At 48.6% G+C, this 21524-nt stretch overlaps 1 protein-coding gene across 2 annotated transcripts in view; it reads right to left on the reverse strand.

The window, feature by feature from the left end:
• Positions 1-11345: 11345 nt before the first annotated feature.
• FRMD1 (FERM domain containing 1) overlaps positions 11346-21524 on the reverse strand; it is a 43720-nt gene continuing 33541 nt past the window's right edge. Inside the window, exons 8-14 of one of the 2 annotated variants that reach the window (XM_074863047.1) lie at positions 20549-20614; positions 20270-20338; positions 19905-20079; positions 17847-18182; positions 17578-17706; positions 16788-16867; positions 11346-14688 (exon numbers count right to left, since the gene is read on the reverse strand). In XM_074863047.1, the coding sequence (XP_074719148.1) occupies positions 14401-14688; positions 16788-16867; positions 17578-17706; positions 17847-18182; positions 19905-20079; positions 20270-20338; positions 20549-20614 (1143 nt within the window). In that variant the 3' untranslated portion in view covers positions 11346-14400. Of the gene's footprint in view, positions 14689-16787; positions 16868-17577; positions 17707-17846; positions 18183-19904; positions 20080-20269; positions 20372-20548; positions 20615-21524 lie in introns of both variants that reach the window. The other variant, XM_074863046.1, reaches the window with a different exon arrangement.

Genomic DNA, 21524 nt, shown 5'->3' on the forward strand with positions numbered 1-21524 from the left:
TCAGCAAGTACCTCTGCCTCCCTAGTCTAACCAGGGAATCCAGGCAAAGGGTTTAGAGCCCTAACTCTTGGTTTGCCACAGCCAGGGAACCTGAGTGCTCAAGGACCTGATTTTGAAGGATGTACAACTGCTGTGGAGGTTTTTCACTTCTTTTTTCAACTTTGATCCCTACCACACCTACCCATCTCTAACATTAAGCTCTGCACCTTCTTCCAGCCTTTGCAAATCTGTCCCTGGTTCACTTGCAGCACCCGGCTTTCCATACAGGGGAAGGCAGCGTGCAGTGGGGCAGAGCAGAGCGTGTGGCACAGGAGCTGCTCCCCATCAGTTCCCTGTGAGGATGTTCTTTTCAGCACCCACAGGGAATGCCTTTGTGCAGGGCAGCTGACCACACTCAGAGAGCTGCCCCAGGCCAGGCGCATGGCTGGTGTGCTGTAAATTCATACTGCTGTTCATAGCACTCTGCACCCTCTGCAGACCAGCCATTAACCTTCCTCACCACCTAGGCATACTCTTATCAGCAAAGCCCAAGGAAGCAATGTGATCCACAAGTGCTTAACAGTACTGCATCTCATCACAGGGTTAAAAACAGCAGTAATTAAACCAGCCAGCTCCTTTGGCCCACTCTTAAACAAAACCTTAACCTATGCTGACGTTTGAAAATTATATAGTTAATTTCCTTCATGCCTTGGCAGCAGGCACACCACAAAGCAAGGCTGCTCTTGGTTTTAGCCAGGCTAGGAAAACCATAATTAGGATTGGAAGGTTCACAAAAATGTTTAATTTGTTATTAAATTGCAATTCCATTTTATGAAGCACTTTTCCAAACCTCTGCAGAATGCAAGGCACAGGCAGAACGAAGCGGTTATTGGGAAAGGCTTTCAGCTCCTGCTGTGTACAAGTAGTTGCAAGCTGATGGGCTTTCAAGTCCCTTCCAACCAGAGGAAGAGGCAGCAGCGTCTGTTCATGGAGGAGCAGACGGGTCCAGAGCACAGGAACACCAGAGGTACTGCAGCCGTTCACAAAAGCAACTTGGTGTTTGAGCAACGACATTAACCATAGTCCCAGCCAGACAAAAATGCAAGCCACATACCATACAAAGGAGGCATAGGGTGATTTAATTGAAGGGTATGAGTGAGGGGAAATGTTGCCTACAATTCCTCTTTCTTCATCCATTTTTATCAAACCAGGGTTTATCTTGCAATGCATTTGCCCCTTTTAGTTTCATTTATATAAAGGGAGACAAAAAAATCTAAGATAAAATTTGAGCCTTCTTGAATTCATGCAAGTATCTCTGGGGAGGCCGGGGGAGCAGACGGCTGCATTCAGTTTTATTTATCTGAATTGGTCTTTAGTAACCTACAAGGTGCCCGCAGTCCTGACTAAGGTTGGCAATGCATCCGAACAATAACTGTCCCAAAGCTGCATCAGAATATTCTTTGGTGACATTTAGAAGTGAGCATGTCACAGCATGGCCCCAGCGGCAGGAGAACGAATGCAGCCAAGGGCTGGGGCACTGCAGTGTTCAAAAGGTTTCAGCTTGCGCCTGGCAATGGGCTGGTACCAGGGACTAAAGACCGCGCAGTGCCCTTCATTTCAGGTGTAACCTACAGCCTCCCAGATGGTGCTGGCATGCGGCAGGAACCACATGGGGCTGTGCAGAGAGTGTTGAAGCCACCAGGTAATGCATCTTTGTGCTCTACTGCACGTCCCTTGCTGAACTTTTGGGCTGCAAGAGCATTTTCAAGACATGATCTTAACCCCTCTGTTACTTTATGACAACACTCCCCTCCACCTGTGTTTTTACCTAACATCTCAGATTTTAGAAAAGGGATGATTCCTCTTCCCCATACCCAAGAGTTTGAGATTGATCAGACATAGCTTTTGGAAGAGGAGTCCCAAACTCAATACTTGAATAACATGATGCAATGCTCCAAATTCACCTCCTTTGTTCAGTACATGTCTCTAATGGCTTGGAGATCAGCCTCAGAAAACCTGATGAAATGCTTAAACGGCCAAGTGACATGTCAGTATTAACAGTTCAAACACCAGGGCCTAAATTCAACAACAAGAGAATTGCAGTGCTCCAGCTATCAGGGATGAGTATTTAGCATCAGCTTTGACAGTAGAAACAATGGGGGGAAATATCCATAGGTATCAAACTCCAGGAACATGAGATTTGCACATCTTATCCACAGACTTGCAGGCTTGAAGTTGTGCCTCTGCTCATTACCCTGGGGAACCACAGTTCAGCCAAGTTATCACCCCCATGTTCTTCCAGCTCCATGCTTGCAAGTATCTCCACCACGTGTCCCCTCTTGTCCTTTTTCTGTTCCATGAAATTACTATCCTGGCTGGGATGAGTCACTGACCAGCAGTTCACTTAAAAGCACCAGAAGGAGTGGTTTTCCCCTCTCAATTTTCTCTGGACTTCACTAATCAAGCCTTCCCTTTTCTAAACAAAAACAAAATAACAAAAAAGCCAACCCACTACTATAAAAAGCTTTGGACACCACATGGACAGCTTTGCAGATCCAAGAGGCAGAAGATGATACCTCCTCCCTCGCTTCAGATGTTTGGGTTTTTAGCAACATGAGCCTCCTCCACCTCTTTCTGAGCACACGCGCGCACACACACACAGACTCTGCCCACTACACGCTCTGAGCTGGCATTTGGCATAACCCAAGTTCCAGGTTAAACTACAACCAGCTTCAGAAACGCAAGCATTTTGCAAGGCATGCGATGCAGCAGCAAGCAGTCCTTCTTTACACTTTAGCCACAGGCCTCTGGTACTTCCAGCCCTATGTACTTTGGCTAAGCAGCGCCGACATTCATGCCACTTTTTCCCAAGTCCGCACTCCTTCTCTCCCGAGCCATCTCCCAAGCCCTCCCCAGGGTAGGTGGCTCAGTGCGGGCGGATACATGCACTCATCCACGTGCTACTTAGAAAGGAGCTGGAGGAGGAGCCCATGCTGCTCCGGCTGGGTCCACTGCCAAGACTGAATCCACAGCGAATGGCTAGCTGGTGCTTAACGTGTCCATGCTTTTAGTGCTTCACAGCGCAACTGAGCTTACGCAGCCAGATCTGACAAGTTATTTCACGATGTCTGACTTGTGGGAAGCACTTCCCAACAGAGACGGGACAGAGTTCACAAGAGGCTATTCAATATTGCAGCACCCGAACAGGGACACCTCACAGAGATGGCATAGGGCTCAAGCCACAGGGTGTTGGGAAGGTACCAGGCAGTGCAAGAGACACCGCCCAGGCCACCTCCAGGGGCCATAACAGGCATCGTGTCTCTGGACATCCCTCACTGATTCTGTCTTGTGGAGAGACAAGCGTCCCACCTGCTGTCCTCCCAGTCTCCATCCAGAAGAAAGGCTTTATTACGCTTCTTGTGGAAAGCTGTTGTAGATTCACTGTGGACATGTGCTGGCTGGAAGTTACAGCAGTATTTTTTGCTACTGCTCACCACCTAATGCCATCAGAGCAGAGAAACACCTCTTGGTATCGAGCCCCTTAGATCAGTCAAGACATTGCAGTTGAGGTACCTGTTGTGCTCTACCTCTCCTCTTACTTTGGCTCATGAAGACCCTGAAACTGCCCAGACCAGCTACCAAACCAGCAGCTGTGATGTGGGGAACATGCAATGGGCAGTTCAAAGAGAGGAAAAAGAGGTCCAGAGTCAGATCTGAGCTTGACTTCCACTTCCTTACCAGAATCTGTTTTACCTGCTAAATTTGGCATAGCATTTGGAACAGCAAGAGGCAGGATGAGACTGTGATCAGTCTCACACAAGGAGCTGCACCTACATGTTCACCAGCATCACCTCCACATGAACAAGGAGAGAGGACTTATGATGGACATGCTGATGTAGACACTGCATGACTGCAGGCAACTCACAACAGCCACTTTCCAGACATGGGATGCAAGCAGCAGGCCTACAGTTTTTCAGCATGAGCAGGTTTGTGTTAACCCTTTCTACCTCGGTCCCATAAATCCTGGCACATCGAAACATCACAACCTTTGCAATCCCAGCTGCGAGTCACAAGCTCAGCTCCCAGGTATACAGAGAAAAGGCACAAGAATTGATGAATAATGAAAAATGTAAAAATGTGCAGTTGCACAGGGACACGAGGCAGGAGAGAAGTGAGCTACCTGCACAGTCACCATGCAGGTCCTGGGAGGGCTCCTGCTGCTCCTTGCTCACAGGTTTGCTCCTGCTGCATCTCTTCCGAAGCAAGCAATGTACTGCCATGGGGCAGCGAGGTGCTCCCCCTGCAGAACAGGCCAAACCAAGACCAAGGAAGGGGAGGTGCCCCTGGGGTCACCTCTGCCCATTTGCAAGCAAGCCTGGTGCTGCACAAGGCAACACCAAAGTGCCTTCAGCCAGGACACCTTTTTGGAGAGTCCAGCCAAGCACCCAGGATACCATCACAGCACATGAATGCTCTGGGAAAGCTGGAGAGGGTCCCACACCACCGGTTGGGCCCTGCCAGGGCTGTCGCGGGCACAGCCAGGTACAGACAGTACATGTGGGACGCTCACAGCCAGCTGTGCTCTGGGTCACACGATGCCACCATCACAGGGTGTGGCAACAGCAAGCGCAAAGGCAAGGAGATACCTCACTGCAGGCACAAGAAAGCAAAAGTATCTGGCCTCCAAGGTGGCCAGTGACCTCTGGACATCACCTATCTCCCATAAAGAGTGGAAAGGGAATAGAGAAAGGGCACAGGGTCCTGAGGGAGCTCCAATAAAGTTCTGGCAGGCATGAGGTACTGGAGACATGGTGACACTGGCTCGTATGACATTAATTCATTGAAGTCCTGATAACACACCTGACCTGGCCGTTCAGATTTCGTTGGCACTTTGCACCAGGCAGCTGAGGTTCCATCCTCAGGGCTGAGATTTTGCCTGACCCTGGCCAGAGTCTCAGTTTAGGCATCTGCTTTTAACAGAGCAAGTCCAAGGGTCCCCCGGAAAAGTCCCCCAGTGCCTCCCACCCACCAGCACCATGTGGCACTACCACCAGGTCATTTCCTGCAGGTCTCCCACCGCCACCTTCAGCTGGCTGCTCACACTGCCAGACACCTGGAGTGCAGAGCCAGGCAGGGCTGCTCCCAGGACGTCACACTCAGCAGCCACAGCACACATGCTCTGGGAGAGGAACTTATCAAGGTCCTGGCGAGTTGCTGCTGCCCTTGACATCACTGCCTGCAGTCCTTGCAAGTTATTCCTTACACCAGCACATCCCAGGAAAGAGGCAGCAGCTTCACCACTAGGATGTGCCAGACAGGGGGAAGGAAGGTTTCCAGGCCATATCCCAGCAACTGCTTCAGACATCCACAGCAAACAACATTTGAGCAAGACTGAGAAACCAGCCCCACCCCACCACCCTCAGCAGGGCTCTCCTTACTTCTCTTCTGGGCAGCTCATCCACAGCACTGCAACACTGGAACATGTTGGTAACTTCTCCCTGAAGGTCTGCAGAGACTTCTTCCTTTCTCTGGCTTTTCTCCTCAGAAGAGGGTTGATTTCCTGTGCCTTGATTGCCCTCCTGTGTAGCACCCTCCACCTGGACCTGCTACCACCTGAGCCACCAGGAACCCTTTCTGGCCCCTGCCCTTGGGCAGAGGAGAGCAGCTTGGGGACACCAGAAGCCACCTCATGCTCCTCCATGGCTGGAATGTCATCGCTGAAACAGCTGTCCCTGCTGTCACCGTGCCTCGTGGGGCTCTGTGTTTTATCCATCCACCCTCTACACAGGGAGAATTTGTACTTGAAGCTTTGTGGGCACCTGCCTGGAGTCTGAGAGGCAGCTCTTGAGTCTGCAGGACAGCATCAACGAAGCAGGACCAAAGTAGTGGTAGCAGTGGTGTGGGGCAGCAGCTTTGGGAAGTGTTTAAAGCTCACTAACCAGAAAGGTGCTGGGTTGTCTGAAAGCTCAGCCGACGCTCTGGCAATGTACTTGGGAAAGGCAGCCTTCAAGCGCTCCTACCCTGTTCTGCTTATTCTGAAACCAGGATAAAATCAGCATCATGGCTGTAGAGGTCTCCCTTAGCATACTAGCCCTATATTTTTCAGCAGTAATTCTGCTCTGAATCTCAAAGTGGTTTGTGTTGAAGCAGATTGGAAAGCAATGGTTTCTACCCTCTCTATTATTTTCAATGCAAACGTTACGCAAAATTGTACCCAGCTGCTCCTGTAGCAAGCCCTGCTGCAGGACGTGGCTAGCTGAGTGCCAGCGCTGGCAGCAGGGCTGGGCTGGGACTGGCCGAGCACAGCCACTCCAGAGGAAGGTCCTGTGTCCGCACCCCCGGACAGGCATTTCCTAAGCTTGAGTTTGGATCTAGATGTTCAAAAACACACCGGTACTTGGGGCTCTCTTTATTGCTCTTCTGGCACAGGCCCTTTAAGCAGACCTATTGCCAAATTTTCCCTTCAGCCAGGTAGGCGGGGAAGGGTTCCTTGTTTTTCTTATTACAAGCTGTGAGCCTTATGCAAAAACGTGACTCGGGGAGCTGGGCCTTTAAAAAGAAAACTAGTGTACTGCAACACCTGCAAGAAATGCAATCAAAGCTGACAATACTCATATTACCCACCTAGTCCCAGGTGCCTCACCTGCCTTAATGCACCCGCTCCAGTGACTGGCACATCCTTCTTGACCATCCCAAGGAGGGAAGCTTCCCAAAACACATCCTGTTAGCACTTTAACAGAGGGATTATAGGAGCCCTCTGTTCATGTCTGACTAAAAAGACCATCAGCAGAAAGTCTGCATTAGCCATCTAAGGATCACATGGGCAGAAAACCGTCGCTGACCCCAGCAGTAGCTATGTGTGCCAGAGGAGAGGATAGAAGCATTGCCACTGTCGCTGGTCCTGCAAACGCAGAGAGCTCAGGATCCACTTGAGCAGATGCTACAGCCAAAAGCCAGGCTGGCTTCCCAGGCTTCCTCCACACACAAAGTAAGCAATTTAACCCTAAATATAGGAGCAGCCCACAAGCCAGACAAGAAAGATTTCAATACCACCACCAGGAACAACAACAAACTGCACTACAGACCTTATTTCCAGCAGTGGGTAAGCACCGGTGCCTCAGAGGGGGCAAAATGCCCCTCTCTCTCATCCCCTGAAATTATGCATCAAGGAGAGAAAACATTACCTGGCTTCCTACAGCGCATGTTTTTGCTGAGGGACTTCCATACCAACAGCTGGAGCTCTTTTGAATGCTCTTGGGTCTGAGACACCATGGAGGGGGGGTAACCCCGAAGCCTGCACCCAGCAGAAGAGCAGCTAGGGGCTGCCTCAATGCAACCCTTCCAGTTCGACCCCTTTCGGTTACAGAGTGAGCTCCATTCAAAGCCTCATTTTCTAAGAAGAGGGTGGGGAACGTGGCTGTGGGAATCGATCACTGTTGCCATGAACGTCAAACAGCTCAGGCTATTTGTCTGCTGGTCATAACAAAAAGGCCGAGTACTTTCTGTGGCTAATGCAAACTAATTTTTCTTACACCAAATGCTCTGCTGTCACTAAAGTATTCAACGGTATTTTCCACGTGGTGGCTTGAGACTTAAGCCTTCTAGCACATGCCATATCCAATTATCTCATTGCACACTGAGAAGAGCAGTGATTAGAGAAAGAAAAATAAAGATTGGTATAAATGTATTTATGAGATTTAAAATAAAAATGTGAGGCTGGTATTTTCAGGAATAAAAATAAAGCAGGATTTTAAAATACCACAGCTATGTTCTTCAATAGTCCACATTCAGCTGTCCCTGCAGTCTACCAGAAAGGATAAATACGATTTTTGCTCATTACATCTCTGCGGTAGAACAACAGACTTCCAAATGCAAGGGTTTCTATCCAGATCTTACTCTAACAATCTCATCCTTGCAGAGCCAAATTCAGGGTTCAGAAGGACAGAGGCAGCCAGTACCTGGCTGACTGGCAGTGTGAAAATGCAACACAGCCATGGGCTGGAGTGTGCTCCCAAAAAACAAGCTGCAGGGACACAATATGTGCCAACAAAGAACAGGTGGGAACTACTTTGAGGTGTGTTTACTTTATAAAATGTTGTTTGGATCTGAGAAGTGAAATAACCCCTGGGGAAACAAAGTCCTTCCCGTTCATTTCTCCACCATCCCATCGCCTCCTCCAGCCTGTCCCTGCTGACCTGCTGCCCCTTGCCGGTACCAGATTCACCCTTTCCTCTGCTCCCCTCCACGATGAAGCCCAGCGCCGGTGCGGTGGTCGGGGCTGTCGCAGAGCATGCCGTGCCAGGAAGGTGCTGTGCAAGAGGCACCCCGTGCACCAGCGCTGCCTCACCAAGCTGGGGCCCTGCTGCTGTGCCCACTGCCCCAGCTGCAGCTGGGCTGAAGGCCCACGGGCAAGGGCAAAAGGGCCCAACCGTGAGCAGGCGGCAGCCCACCGCTAACATGCAGCTACCCGAGGGGGTCATGGAGCTGGAGCTGGGCAGTGGGCAAGTCATTGCAACAGCGTGAAGATGTCATTAAAAATTCAGTATGAAATTAAAAAATCAGTACGTTTGATTTCCTGGGTGCAGTTCAGGGAAATACTCAGTGATGCTGCTCTGATGCCTGCAGAGGTTCTGCAGAAAGGATGCTCACCGTGAGAGGAGGCAGCTCGGTGATGAACGAACTTCACTGAGTGGTACCAAAGCTTGTCTGCTCCCGTCCTGTCTCCAGCGATGCCCCATGCACGACACTGAAGGAAACTACAAGCACAGAACCGGCACAGCAGACGCGCTGCCTTAACTACAGCCTCTCAGATGACAACTGCCCGTGCCTCCAGGACTTCCCATCCCAGGAGTATATTGCACGGGATGGGCGTGTCTTCCATAAACCCACTCGTTGGAGGGTTTTTTTGAACTACCATCAACATTTCACACCTAGAGAGATCCCGGATGCCGAGGATTCCCGGAGGCTAAGAAGCAGCAGCTTTGTCCCCAGTGCCACTTGGATGTATGACCTTCTGTGAGCTTCTGTGCAGGAACCGGACCTGCTGCCCTCAGGCCCAAGAGATGCTGCCCCATGACCTGGGACCACTTCATACACTTCTTGTACAGGATTCATCGAGCGGCTGATGGCCACAGTCAGTCTCGGGGTCTGCCCGGTCAGCTACCGGCTTCCCGCCTGTTCGGCCTGCGTGGGCCTGCCGGGCTCCTCCCGTTTGACGGCGGCCGTGTGTCCGCGCCTCGGGGCAGCGGCCTGCCAGCCCTCCGGCAACGCGTTGGCAGAAGCCGCCCGAGGTGCCTCCCCTGCCCCAGGGGACGCGGCCCCGGCCCCACCGGCCCCCCGCCCGCCGCTCTGCGTGAGGCCGCTCGGCCCAGCCACCACCCGCGGCGGGAGCGGGCAGCTAGGGGCGGCCGGCTGCCAGCACCCCCGCCCCGGGCCCGCCCGGAGCCCCGGCGGGAGGAGTCCCAGCCGTGGGGCAGCGGCCGCCGCGCTCCTCGGGCGCCGCCCCGCGCCACAGCCCGGCACTGCGGCCCCACCGCCCGGCCGCGGCCCCGTGGCGGTGGGGGGGAGCCGATCGTGGCCCCGGGCGTCTCCCTCCGGCTCCCGCCTCCCTCCCGGGGCCCCTCAACGCCCTGCGGGGCGGGCGCGCAGCCCCACGCGTGGGCTGCGGGCCAGCGGCCCCGTCCTTACTATGGGGCTAGAAACGGCGCCCGCGGGCGGGCGGGAGCACGCGCAGGCGGGGCGGGGGGGCCGCGGGGTCGCCCCCAGGCCGCTCCGGGCGCTCCAGCGCGGCGGGGTGTCCGTGCCTCGGCTCACCCCAGGGCCGCCCGGGGCCAGGGAGCGGCCTCCAGCGGACACGTTTGTTCCTCCCTCCTCCTCCCTCCGCAGCTGGTGGGGCTCCAGGAGAGGCACGAAGGCGGGGGCCTGTCCTCGGGCACGGCCGGGCTGGGGGCACAGCCAGGGAAGGGGCAGGCGTCAGGGGAGAGGCTCTGAGGTACAGGAGCCTGGGGTAGGGAGGAGGGGGGAGAGCTGCCAGGAGAAGCCTGCGACGAGTGGCCGGGAGACACCGTCCCCAGACAGAAGCACCACTGCTGGTGGGCAAGGAACTACAGGAGGGAGCTTGCCCAGCGCTGAGAGGCTTTATGACCAGTTCTTGCTCAAAAGCATTCAGGCTCATAAAACACCATGTCAGCCTTCAGCATCTCAGGCCCCGTTGCCAAGAACTCCCCTGAGGAACTGCTCTCACTTCACCCAAAATACATGGGGTGTTCTACCCATCAGCTTTATCACACACCTTCAGGCCTTACCTCTATGCAGCTCCCACACTTGGCATCTGGTGCAGTAACATCTCCCCCATCCCATGCCACATCACATTACTGAACCCGCACAGGATCCGCTGGTACTGTGAGAAGTCCCGTCTTCAGAGACAGACTTATCCTGTATATTCTGGTCAGCAGCAGTCCACCCTGGCCGGCAAGAAGGTGCTATTACTTGCCAAGCAAAGAAACAAAGAAAGTGGCTTCATACCTGCCTATTGTTTAATTTTATCTCCACAGAAAGCTCCGTGTATAACCAAACCACCTCCTTCCAGCATCCCCAAAATGGATGAATCTCTAATGTCCCTGAAAATTTGTGTGCTGGAAATAGCATGTACTGGACAGAAATAAGTACAAAAGCAGAAGTCATAATAGGGGCAACACTATAATATTAAAGTACATTATTTTTTTTTGTTGAATGCTAGCTTTAGTGGTCCATAACATATCAAGAGGAAAAAGCACATTTACAAAGGAGCCCCAGTCAGCAAGCTTTGAGAAGAGAGGTGAATAGTTATGGTATGGCACACTCCGATAGATTTATGTCCCAAGAAAAGCAAAACTTTCCTTTATCCACACCAGACTCCAGGCCAGCAGGTTAGGTGACTCAGGGCAGAGCACTCTTCAGCAGCACTTTGCATCACGTGGGCTGGTGTGCCCATCCTCAGATGCAGCCCCCCAGGAGGATGCTGACATGATCTCTCTACACCCTTGGGAGTTTGCACGCTTGGTTTTCTTGACTAACCACCACAAGCAGCTTAACTTGTCGCTTCAGTTAGATTCAGCTCCCATTAGTGACTGTTCCACTGACTCCAACCTGCTCAACTGGGTCCTCGATACCTGACAGAGGCCCCTTTGGTATTGTGCTACTGAGAGTGGCAGGGAGGAAAAGGAGTTGTTCCAGTGACTACAATGCCTCTGGGTTTGCCATCAGAAGCCGAGCTCTTTGGATTAGAATCTGGCAGCAAATTCATTTCTACAACCTACTTATCTCAAATGGAAGATGTCACTGTGGGAAGATGTACCTCTTGGAGGAAAAAAAAAAAATATACACCATTACCTTTTTCTATCCATACTTTATTGCAAGTGTACATATAATTATTTATATTTTTTAAACAAGAAATTCCTTTCATGGAAAGGAGAAACTTTTACCATTAAAATAGAGTGATTATACCATGAGTATTTTACAAGTATGTACAAATATTGGCAGTTACTTTCTAACATCAGCTGATAAATGCCTACACATTTCCCTCTACCAAACTAATCAAAACCAAAAATAGTAAGAGACCTTCTAAATCTGAAGACAAACAAAAAATAAATCTACTACTAGCAGGAACAGTGTTTTTCGTATGAATACAAAAACTTGCATAATAGACATTTCACAGTGCTCGTAAGATATTAATTCATTCTCGGTCTATATACAGAAGTGTCTGGTCTCCCCTTCATATGCATATGTAACTTATACTACTGGAGGGAGCTACATAGACCACTGAGAGAAGACAGTCAGACATGGAGAATTTGCCTTCCCCACCAGCCATGAATAAATACAAGAAACCCCCATGTACATACAAGGCAGTGGATGCTCATGCAAGAGCCAATTACGCTGTTTTCAGGCATTGGTGCATTTTATAACCAGTGACAGCAGGATTACAGCATTTCAAACCTATTGAAAGCTTGGTAACTGCAAAAAGAAAATACCAAGCTGCTTGGCGGCAAGAAATACTTCAGCAAGGTGGTTAGGCTGAAGCAGGTATGAATGTGATTGTCTGAGACAAGTGTGCATGAATGTGAACGGTGCGTTATGACTTTTCCAAACAACTATACTCACGAATTTTGAGCTTTTTTCCTGTTAATAACCACTGCCAGAACCACGAGTAACTATACATCTGCCCAGGTGGGAGAGCAACAGTTTAGCAGGGCTGTCTCTCCAGAGCCCCCCACCTTTTCCATGGACAGATGGACATTGCTGCAGTAAGAGCAACCCCTCCAGCTCTGTGGTGGCTGCAGGAACAAGGCTGCTCCCTGCAGCACAGCCACTGGCCTTCTGGATCCTGGCCATGCCTGTCTCCCACAGCTTATGGCCAAACAGGGCCCAGGCAACAGGGAGCGACTGACAGCAGGAGGCTTGACTGGACTGTTCACGAACAGCCAGATGTCCTTTACCCATTTAAATCCATTCAGGAGAGTTTATTTTGGATGCAGTAACCATGCCTTAAGTACTCTGCAAAGGCATTTTGGCTTTGCTTGGAAGAAAGGAAGAGAGGCTATGGTGAACACATGGCTCCTAACTGTTCATTATAAAAAGAAAGTACAGTGTGATCAAAGAGGGTACAGTCAATTAAGTCATGGCTACAGCGAGCCTGTGCCCATCATTCATTCCTCAAACACACAGTGAGGGTTTGGTGTTGGATTCATCTCAGAGGATGTACAGCCACTGACGCCACTTCAGTAAATTTGGAGACAGAGCATGCAGGTGCATCAACACCACACTCACCTGCATAGAAATAATGAGATGAGAGACTTCACAGATTTGCTATTTTAACAGTTTATGGGAACGCAATTTACCAGACAACTACAAAGCCTGCAAGCCCACCGTCAAAGCAGCAGCTCAACCCCTCCTTGTGGTCTGGCTTCCTTCCTTTCCTGAATTTGGCTATCTTAAGCTTTTGAGTGATCAACACTGCACAACACACACTTCCTCAACCAGCAGAACAGCGTCAGTCTGCTTCCGCAGTTTGCCAAAAAATTAGCTTCCACCTGCAAGGCTGTCAAAAGCTGGGCACAGGTTACACACGCCTGTTAGTACAAGCTTCCCAAATGGTGGGAATTGATGAGGGGAGGAGGTACTGGGGGAAGACAGGGAAGGAAATCAAACAAACATACATTTATTTGGATGTAACAAGGTAGCAGGATGTTTTCCACACCAAATGCTTGAATCAAACAGCATAATTATCATTATTTTCCTAGCAAGAGCCAGCAGAGCCAGCTCCACCTCTCAAATTCACCAAACAAGTACCCTTGGTTTGGCACACAGAATACCCTACGCTTCCACCATCACCAGCCCTGCAGCACCACACACTCACATTTGCATGACCTATCCATGACTAAGTTGGACAGAGTCACTCTGTCTGTCCTTCCAAAGCGACTTTCTCCAGTCCATACTTGCCTCCTAAGCAGAGGAAAAATTTCTAAGGAACAGATTTATTAAAAACAAAGAAAAGAACAACATAAAAGTATGATTCAAAGGGGTGATCATGCCTGGACACATTCTCCAGTCACACTCCTGTCTTCAAGAGCCAGTCAATTAACACTCTTGTCTTCTTGTACTCTCAGAAGCAGACAAGTCATTAGTTTTATCCCCTCTCCCATCTCCCCAAGGATATAAGCATTTATTTACCAATCTGCATCATGGCAGTAGTAGACAGCTGAGAGAAAGTTCCGTTTGTTGCATTAAATAAAAAAAGAATGCACATTCTATTTGGCTGGATGCTTACAAAAAACAACACAAAAAAAAAAGATGATAAAAACTCCTGGCAGAGCAGGCCTTGCTCCCAGTAAAGGAAACAGGCAACTTGTGTTCATTACAACAGGAACAGGCTAGACATCTCCATACACAGCCCTCTGAATGTGCTCAGAGTATATCCTGGCCTGACAGCTGTTGGCAGTGTTGCAGCAGCACAAACTCAAGACAAGCAAACTATCTGTACACTAGCATTAACATAAATGGACCACAAGAGAAAGGCAGGAAGATAAACTGACACAGACTTCAAATTGGTTTCTGATAAATCTATTTAGACACAGTGTTTGCTTTACTAGCTCAGCGTCAATTTTGGTCCACTGCTTTTGGTTTTTATGTTGGTTGTGTCACTGCTAATGGTGCAGGCCACTTCCATTTTCTGCTCAGACACTTCAAATGCCAACTTTAAGTGCTACACTCCAGTTGATTTGCCTTGTAGTCAGGTCTGCAGAAGTGATGTCACTTACTTATTATGGAGCTGAATAACAAAGCTGCTCATAATCTCCTGCAAGAACCAGAGTGACATCACATGTGTTAATGAGGTATATATTTCCATGATGAGCTGTTTCCTGGTATGGAAGAGCTCCAATCTCATTACACCACAAACTCCTCTGGGAGCTGGTCCTCTCCCAGAAGATCCAAGGAGAGGCAGTTCATGGATCGCTTCCCATAAAGGGCAGACTTGGTTTTGCAGTCCGCCGTGGAATAAATGCAGCCATAGATAGAGAGCTTATCCTCCAGACTGCAGCCAAACGTGTAGCTGTGGGATGTGTCTGAAGAGAGCGTCGCACTTAGTGGTGGGTGCCGGTGCTTGTAAAGGCGAATGTCATCCAAACTCTGGCTGTGCTGCTCTGTGCAGCTCCTGCTTTTGGGCGATCTGACCTGCCAGTTCAGGAAGACACACAGAATAAAAACAATGAGCTCAGATACAAGCCTAAGGACGCTGGCTATGCATGCTACAAGTTTTCCAAAACTGTTCTTCCACCCTTCAAAACAACCCCACCAGCCTTCTGAAGGATGCCGGCTTAATGATGAAGCTGTGAACCATTAAGAAATCAGAAGTGCATTAAGCTGCCCTGCCATACTGAGCCAGATCCTGATCTGCCTGCATTATGTCCTCAGTGTCCAGTACAATGGATGAAAAACTTGACCGGTATTGACACCTGAATGACCTGACACTTCTTGGCAGATCTGTGCAATCATCCTCAAATAGGCAAAGTGCATGTAACAAAAAATTACCCCAACTGCTGGAACACACTGAGTTAGTGAAAGTCTAATGAGCTGAAAGGAAGGTTCAGAAGGCAACCATGCATACTAATGGTTATGGTGTCCAAAATTCACTAAGTGCAGCCTACAGTTTTATCTACATAACATTGTTCAGCAACAAAACAAACAGGAGCAACAAACCAGCAGTAATTCCCAGAGGCAGCATCTTGCTACACAAGCTGTAGTGACTTGGCCTCTGTGGAGGAATTACTGACCATTCAAGACATTTCCAACTTTCCCACCTGTTTTTTCTCACTCTGTCTCTTCATAATCAGCTTTTAAATTATAACATTAAGTCTGATTTCCAGAATATCACTTTTAAACCAAGATATTTCTGTTGGCAACACAGAAAACTTCCTCCCAGTATCACTTTCCCCCTCCACAGAATGGAAATTAAAAAACTACCCTGAAGAATCTCTGCACTGGTTCAGCTGCACTCCCAGAAACAGGCACACGCTGTATGGTCTGATCAATGCTAAGGAAACTCAGACCTGCAGTGTTTCATTACATGGCCTTGTAAAGGAAGGTTTGGTGGTTTGTTTGGTTTTTTAAAGATGCACCAAATATTTGATGCATAGAAGTGGCAGCCGGGTCTTTGCAACTGCTTAAACGGTCCTGTGTTGATCAGAAACATTCTTATAAAACAGATGCCTCTTGATCAATTAATAGCATAAGCAAGTGTTGGTAAAAGCATTAACATTAAAAACATTACTTTAAGCAAGATGCCTTGCATGCCTAAGTCATTCCACTCAAATATAGGAATAAGTTCATTATGATCTGTACTGCATGATCTTCAGCTTTGGAAAAAATAATGAAGATTTTATTCACATTTCCTATAGTACTTTACGGACTATTTTGCTGATAAGTGAAAATTTCTTATCACTTTTGACTGGGTCCAGGAAGAAGCATAAAAAAAAAGTCCTAAGAAGTGATTGAAGTCCTTGTTCAGAAAAGTCCAGCGAGTAAAGGGGAAAATGATGAATAGATTTTTAAAATTCTTTTAGCAGATAAGGCTAATTTGGATTCAGAGAGGGAAGGAATGGTGGAGGCTTGTGTGTTAGGTTTTTTTTTTTTAAATACACAACATTGCTACCCCAGTGGGTACAGCTATACTTTGAAAAGAAATATTGTCTGGCCTTAAAAAGACATTTTAATAAGTTTCTTCCAAGCACAACTTCTGATATGATATATTTTACCATATATAGTTGTCTTTTCTCAAGGGTTTGATGAAAAGAAAATGTTGACAACAACAAAGACTTCAGCGCACACATAGTATAATCACACAAATGATAGTAATTAGAGCTTGAGCATCTGGTTTTGCTCTGATGTGAGATCCTTCTGGCTGCAGGAGCAGGAAGATGATCAAGTTTGCAACCCACATCCAAACTGCATGGATGGTCTTAGCTTTATATTGCACTGAAAATTTGGAAGTGGTTTATTTTCCATTTCCTGTCTGGAAGCCTAAGGCAGATGATAGCTGGCTTGCAGGATTTCCCCACTGATCATTCCAAACCTCTCTATACTATTCTGGACCCAAACACCGCTCTCATCCTATTCCTGGTAGCAGTAGCTGGCCAACAGCTGGTTTTGGTTACACCATTTAAAATCAGTTTAATCCAGACCAATCAAGTTCACCTGATTTACAGCTGTCTCATTACACTAGACCTTGGTTCAATGCCCACACACAGACCCTCCTGCTGAGCACCCCCCCTTACCTGGTGAAGGGATTCCACACTTTGGCCTCTCATTTTTATTAGCGTGACTTGCACCACAGACAGTGATTCCTGATTTACAGCTGCAAAGGAGAAGGAGGAAGTGAAAAGCATTGCAGGTTTGAGGTTTTGTGGGCTGTGGAAAAGGGAAGTTGTTCTCACAGGCCACGTTCAAGCAGTGCTATCCTATAAATATAAATATACATCAGTCAGCACCCTCAATGCTCTGGGAGTTTTGCTCACAAGTATTCCTATTTATCCCTAAGGATCAATGTTTAAAAACTCTCAAGGAAACAGCTTCTCACCAACTTGTCCCATATTCACCCATATTGCTTTGCTATAAGGCTGTATGTCTTGAGACCAGACAGCTCCTGCGTGACCCCATTGCTTAACATTCCCTGTATCACAAGCCACAAAACTACCTATTAATTCCTGCGACTAGCCCATTAATCTGTGGTTGAACCCCTTGGCTGTTTTGTGGCATACAAGATTTTAAAGCAAATTCCTTCACTACAGAAGGCTTACCTCAGTTATCTTTGTGTCATTAACCAAGTATAAACCTGGCAAATTAGAGAAGGGAGACCTTGAGGAGCACAGAGGAGAGGAGCACTGTACAATATAAGGTGCTGGCCTTCAACCTCTAGGTGAGCTGACTTGAAATCCTGTTGCAGTAGGGCAGTAAGTAGCACTGGCTGTTGTTTGGAAGAAGATACAGCTTTCTTAGATCCCTCAGATTATGCCTGTTACTAGAGCCTAAAGAAAAGCACTGAGCAGTAGCAGAAAGCCATCTCACCTTGGCAGCTAGCAGCATCTAGAGGAAGAGATTCAACAGATTCTCCCACAGTGGCCTCCTCTAACTGGTCTCCAGCTAAAGGCTCATCTACAGGTACCTCCTCTGGCTCATCTACTGCCAGCTCAAGCTCTAGGAGGAAGAGAGCAGCAGGAGAAGGGTTAGCATTACACTTCTGCTCCAAGCTGCTTCACATTCTCTCACTCCCCCCATTCTCCTGCAGGAGAAGGCAAGAGGGCTTAGAAATTGCTCTGCATCTCCAAATTCTTTACCATCATCCTGAGAGTCGTCTTCAGCCCGCTCTTTGCTGCCACTGTCAATGCCAGAGCTACCGTAGCTGATAGTCGAGCTGCAGGATTTCTCTTTCCTATGCACCCGGTCAATGCTGAAGGGCTCATCCACTGACATTTCCACCGACACCCGGTGCCTGGAGTCAGCCTCGATGCCTGATGTGTGGGAGCTGCCGTGACTCCCTGTGGACTGGCGTGAGAGACGGTTATCCCTCCGGCTGCCCCCACTGCTCCCACTGCCCCGTGAGTTCTTATCACATGGGTCCAGGTCCATATCTAGCGTGTCACTGATATAGGACTCCCGGTAGCGCTTCTTCTCTGAGGAGGAAAGATGAGAGAAACCAGGGGGAACTTTAAGCAAGACCGAAGGAAGGACAGCAAAAATAACCAGTAAGTTCTGGGACTGGCACAATCTGACAATTAAGAAACAACTGCTGCAGCCACTGAACAAATACAGGGACAGTTTTGTACTTTGTTTGCTTAACAGATACTGGGATGCCCAGCTGGTGGTAAAAGAATTAGTCAGTCATACCTGCAGTAAAACCCAGCATCTCCTGAATTAGAACAGGCAGGTAGAGGCAGTTATGATACAGAAAACAGTAGCTTCCAGAATGAAGGTAAAAAAAAAAAGGTATTACTTAGCTAACCCAAGTGCTTAGTCTTTAAAAACAGTGCATTGACTGTTTCTTGAAAGAGTCACCAACATGTGGAGACAGCTAAGAACAGGATCCCCATGGCTGGCATTTACTGATGATTTATTAATTATTTCTCTCACAGCTTGTATCTGTTATCTAAAGAGGGGTGTCCTGAGGGTGGTCAAGAAATCCACAAGACACTAGTAGACACAAAACCACCAAGGGCCTTTTGTCCACACACACTCGATTAGTGAGCCTTTCTACAGGTGACTGGCACATGCCACTGGTTGCACCCACACTGCTCAGGGGCACTTCTATAACCCCAGTGAAGGGAAAGATAAAAGTAACCAAGCTAGATGAGACCAAGGGCCACCTTGCCCTGTACACCGATTCCATGCAACCAGCGATCACCACTTCAGAGATGGATGTAAGCTCCGTAGAGTTAGTTGAGATGGGCAATAACCAGAAACAAGTTTCTTCCTGACTTCTCCCTGGAAGAAGTCAGCCTACATCCTCAGACAGAAGAAACAATTACTGTTGGCTCACTTCTACTGACCTTGAAGGTAAGGACACAAGGCTTACAAACACCAGAGAAGACAGAAAGTGTGAATGGAGAACACAGGGAATGGCAGTCAGGAAAGAAGTAGGGGAAAAAAAGAATTCAGGAGAAGGCTAGAGAGAAGGGGACACAGTCCTCTGAAAGAAGACCTATGCAATGCATTAAAAACAATCGTCAGGGAGATGTAGGCTGAGAAGTTGTAGGAGACAGCTTGTAGAGCTGGAAAAATGGAAGGGGGCAAGCTGAGAGGTGATGAAATGACTGAAGTTTTCCGGAAGAATACCAGGGACTGTCAAGAGTTCAAACCACTGTTCTTATGAAGAGGGGGCCCCATCAGAACAGACAAATTCTGGGAGTCCTGATCTGCTCTCAGGCTGTTTCTGTCAGCTGCAACTCCTAGCTCTTAACTGTCGAACACCAAAGACCAAATTGTGTGCAGTGTTTAGTAAAGGCCACTAAAAATATTAAGACTCAGGATCACAACTTGTACTGCCACTTGAACATAAGATCTTGCTTTTTATTCAAAATTACTTCCACTCAGAAGCATGTGTCAAATGTGCACAAACTGAAAGCACAGAGAGCAAGGATCTTCTCTTAAAGAGAGGTATTCCCCCTCTACTGGTCTCACACACACACTTTCTGACCACAGTCTAGCAATGTGGGAGCCATAAGCACTTCTCTGTAATGAACTTGAAGCATATCTAACACCTCTATTTCTCTCAATGGCTTCCTGAGAAAGCAGAAACACCATTAATTAGATAAAAAGCAGCTACTGTGACGCAACAGCAGAACCTAACATGCTGTACTCTTCCCCTTACCAAAGTCACCTGCTCTTCCATCACATACCTTCAGCCTCCTCCAGTTTTCGGATCTGCTTCAACACCGGCTGGATATTCAGAAAGAGCCGGTGGCTGTTGCTGAGGAGCTGCAGCAAGTGCCGCGACCTGAAGGGGCAACCTGTGTAGTAAACCAGTTTCCGTGCGGAGGGCAAACCATCTGGCTGGATCTCAAATTTTTTCCCCTGCATAAAGAGGAGAGATGCCAGCAAAATGAGCAAGAGCAAGTTTTCGGCCACACAGCTACCAGAGATAGCTGCAGCCTTGGGTGTATGAGTGACAGGACTTGTCGTGGCAGTGCGGGCAGGCCAACACCTTTGCCAGGTCTCAGGTTGACAGCCCGTTGCCAGATGGCCTCTGTTCCGTCATACTCACCAGAAAGGCCAGCTTCCCAATGTGCGACCAGGGAAAGTCATAGAGGAGCTGGCGAACGTGATTCACCTCCTGCAACACATCAAACTCGGAGTGACACAGGGACTGGCAGGTACAGGGTGGAGTCAGTGATGTGCAAAGAATTTGCAAACAACCAAGAATTTGAGATATGCAGAGCCTGGCGCTCGCAGGGGAGGCAGAGGAGCTGGCGGGGTAGGGGGAGGACAGGGGAGCTGGGCAGAGTTAATGCTACACCAGAAGGCTTTCACGGCAGTCTGTTACCTGATAGATGTGCATTCCTCTCAGGGTCAGGCCCAGGATAACCGTCGGGCGATCCTCCTTCTTATCCTAAAAGAACAGAAGAGCCTGGAGTCAAAGGTTAATCTACAAAGACCATGCTCTTGTTCTGGCACCTACTGCAGGAGAGGTAGCAGGACTGCTCATCAGGCAGATGCCATCAGCTCATTTAGTTTTTATTGTGTTTGTAAAGTGCACCTTGCCTTGTTGACCCCTGAAATATCTACACCTAAAATCCCCTCATGCTGGGCAACTCAAGCATTTCACCAGCAAATGCCCCAGCTGCCCTGCACAGGGAATCCTGTAGCTTTAAGTGATTCAAAAGCATGGACAATTACTGCTCTCAGAGGTACCTTGTAACCTCTCATACTGCCACGCGCTGTCTCTGCCGTCCCCATGAACTCTTGCTTTTGGTGATGGAAAGCCCGAAACAGAAGGAACGACTGTCTCCTTCTCCTTGCCATGGCACTGCTGTTCCCATCCAGGGACGTGCTGGACCTTAGGTGTCTCTTGGCCAGGAGGAAGCTAATCAATGCCCAGAGTTACAGGGACCTTCCTTTTAACATTTTGATCTCAGTGTTGAGAGCAGGTGATTTTAAATGTTTGCAGCTTGGTTGGAATACTGCCGTTTTTCCTCATGCTGTAACTTGATATGACATACTTGGTCTCTAGTGACATTCCTTTGCTTGAAGACCAAAAAATATCATAAACTAGTTCTTTCAGTTTTTCCTGGCATGGCAGAGCTAGGGAAGGGAATACATACTTTTCTCACTAGGAAGAAGAAAATTTGGGGGTAAAAATTTATGGGCTTACAGAGCTCAAACTTTACATAAAAACTTTCTCCCCTCATTTGGCTTGTCAGGATGCAAGCCTTATGCCATCACATTACTTCACCCTTTGCCCCTGGTACCATCCAGGTCTCCTGTTTAAAGTCACTAAGAAATGCTTTCTGCCTCCTAAG

The sequence above is a fragment of the Strix uralensis genome, chromosome 3, assembly GCF_047716275.1.
Source record: "Strix uralensis isolate ZFMK-TIS-50842 chromosome 3, bStrUra1, whole genome shotgun sequence".
In the NCBI taxonomy this organism is placed as follows: Eukaryota; Metazoa; Chordata; class Aves; order Strigiformes; family Strigidae; genus Strix; species Strix uralensis.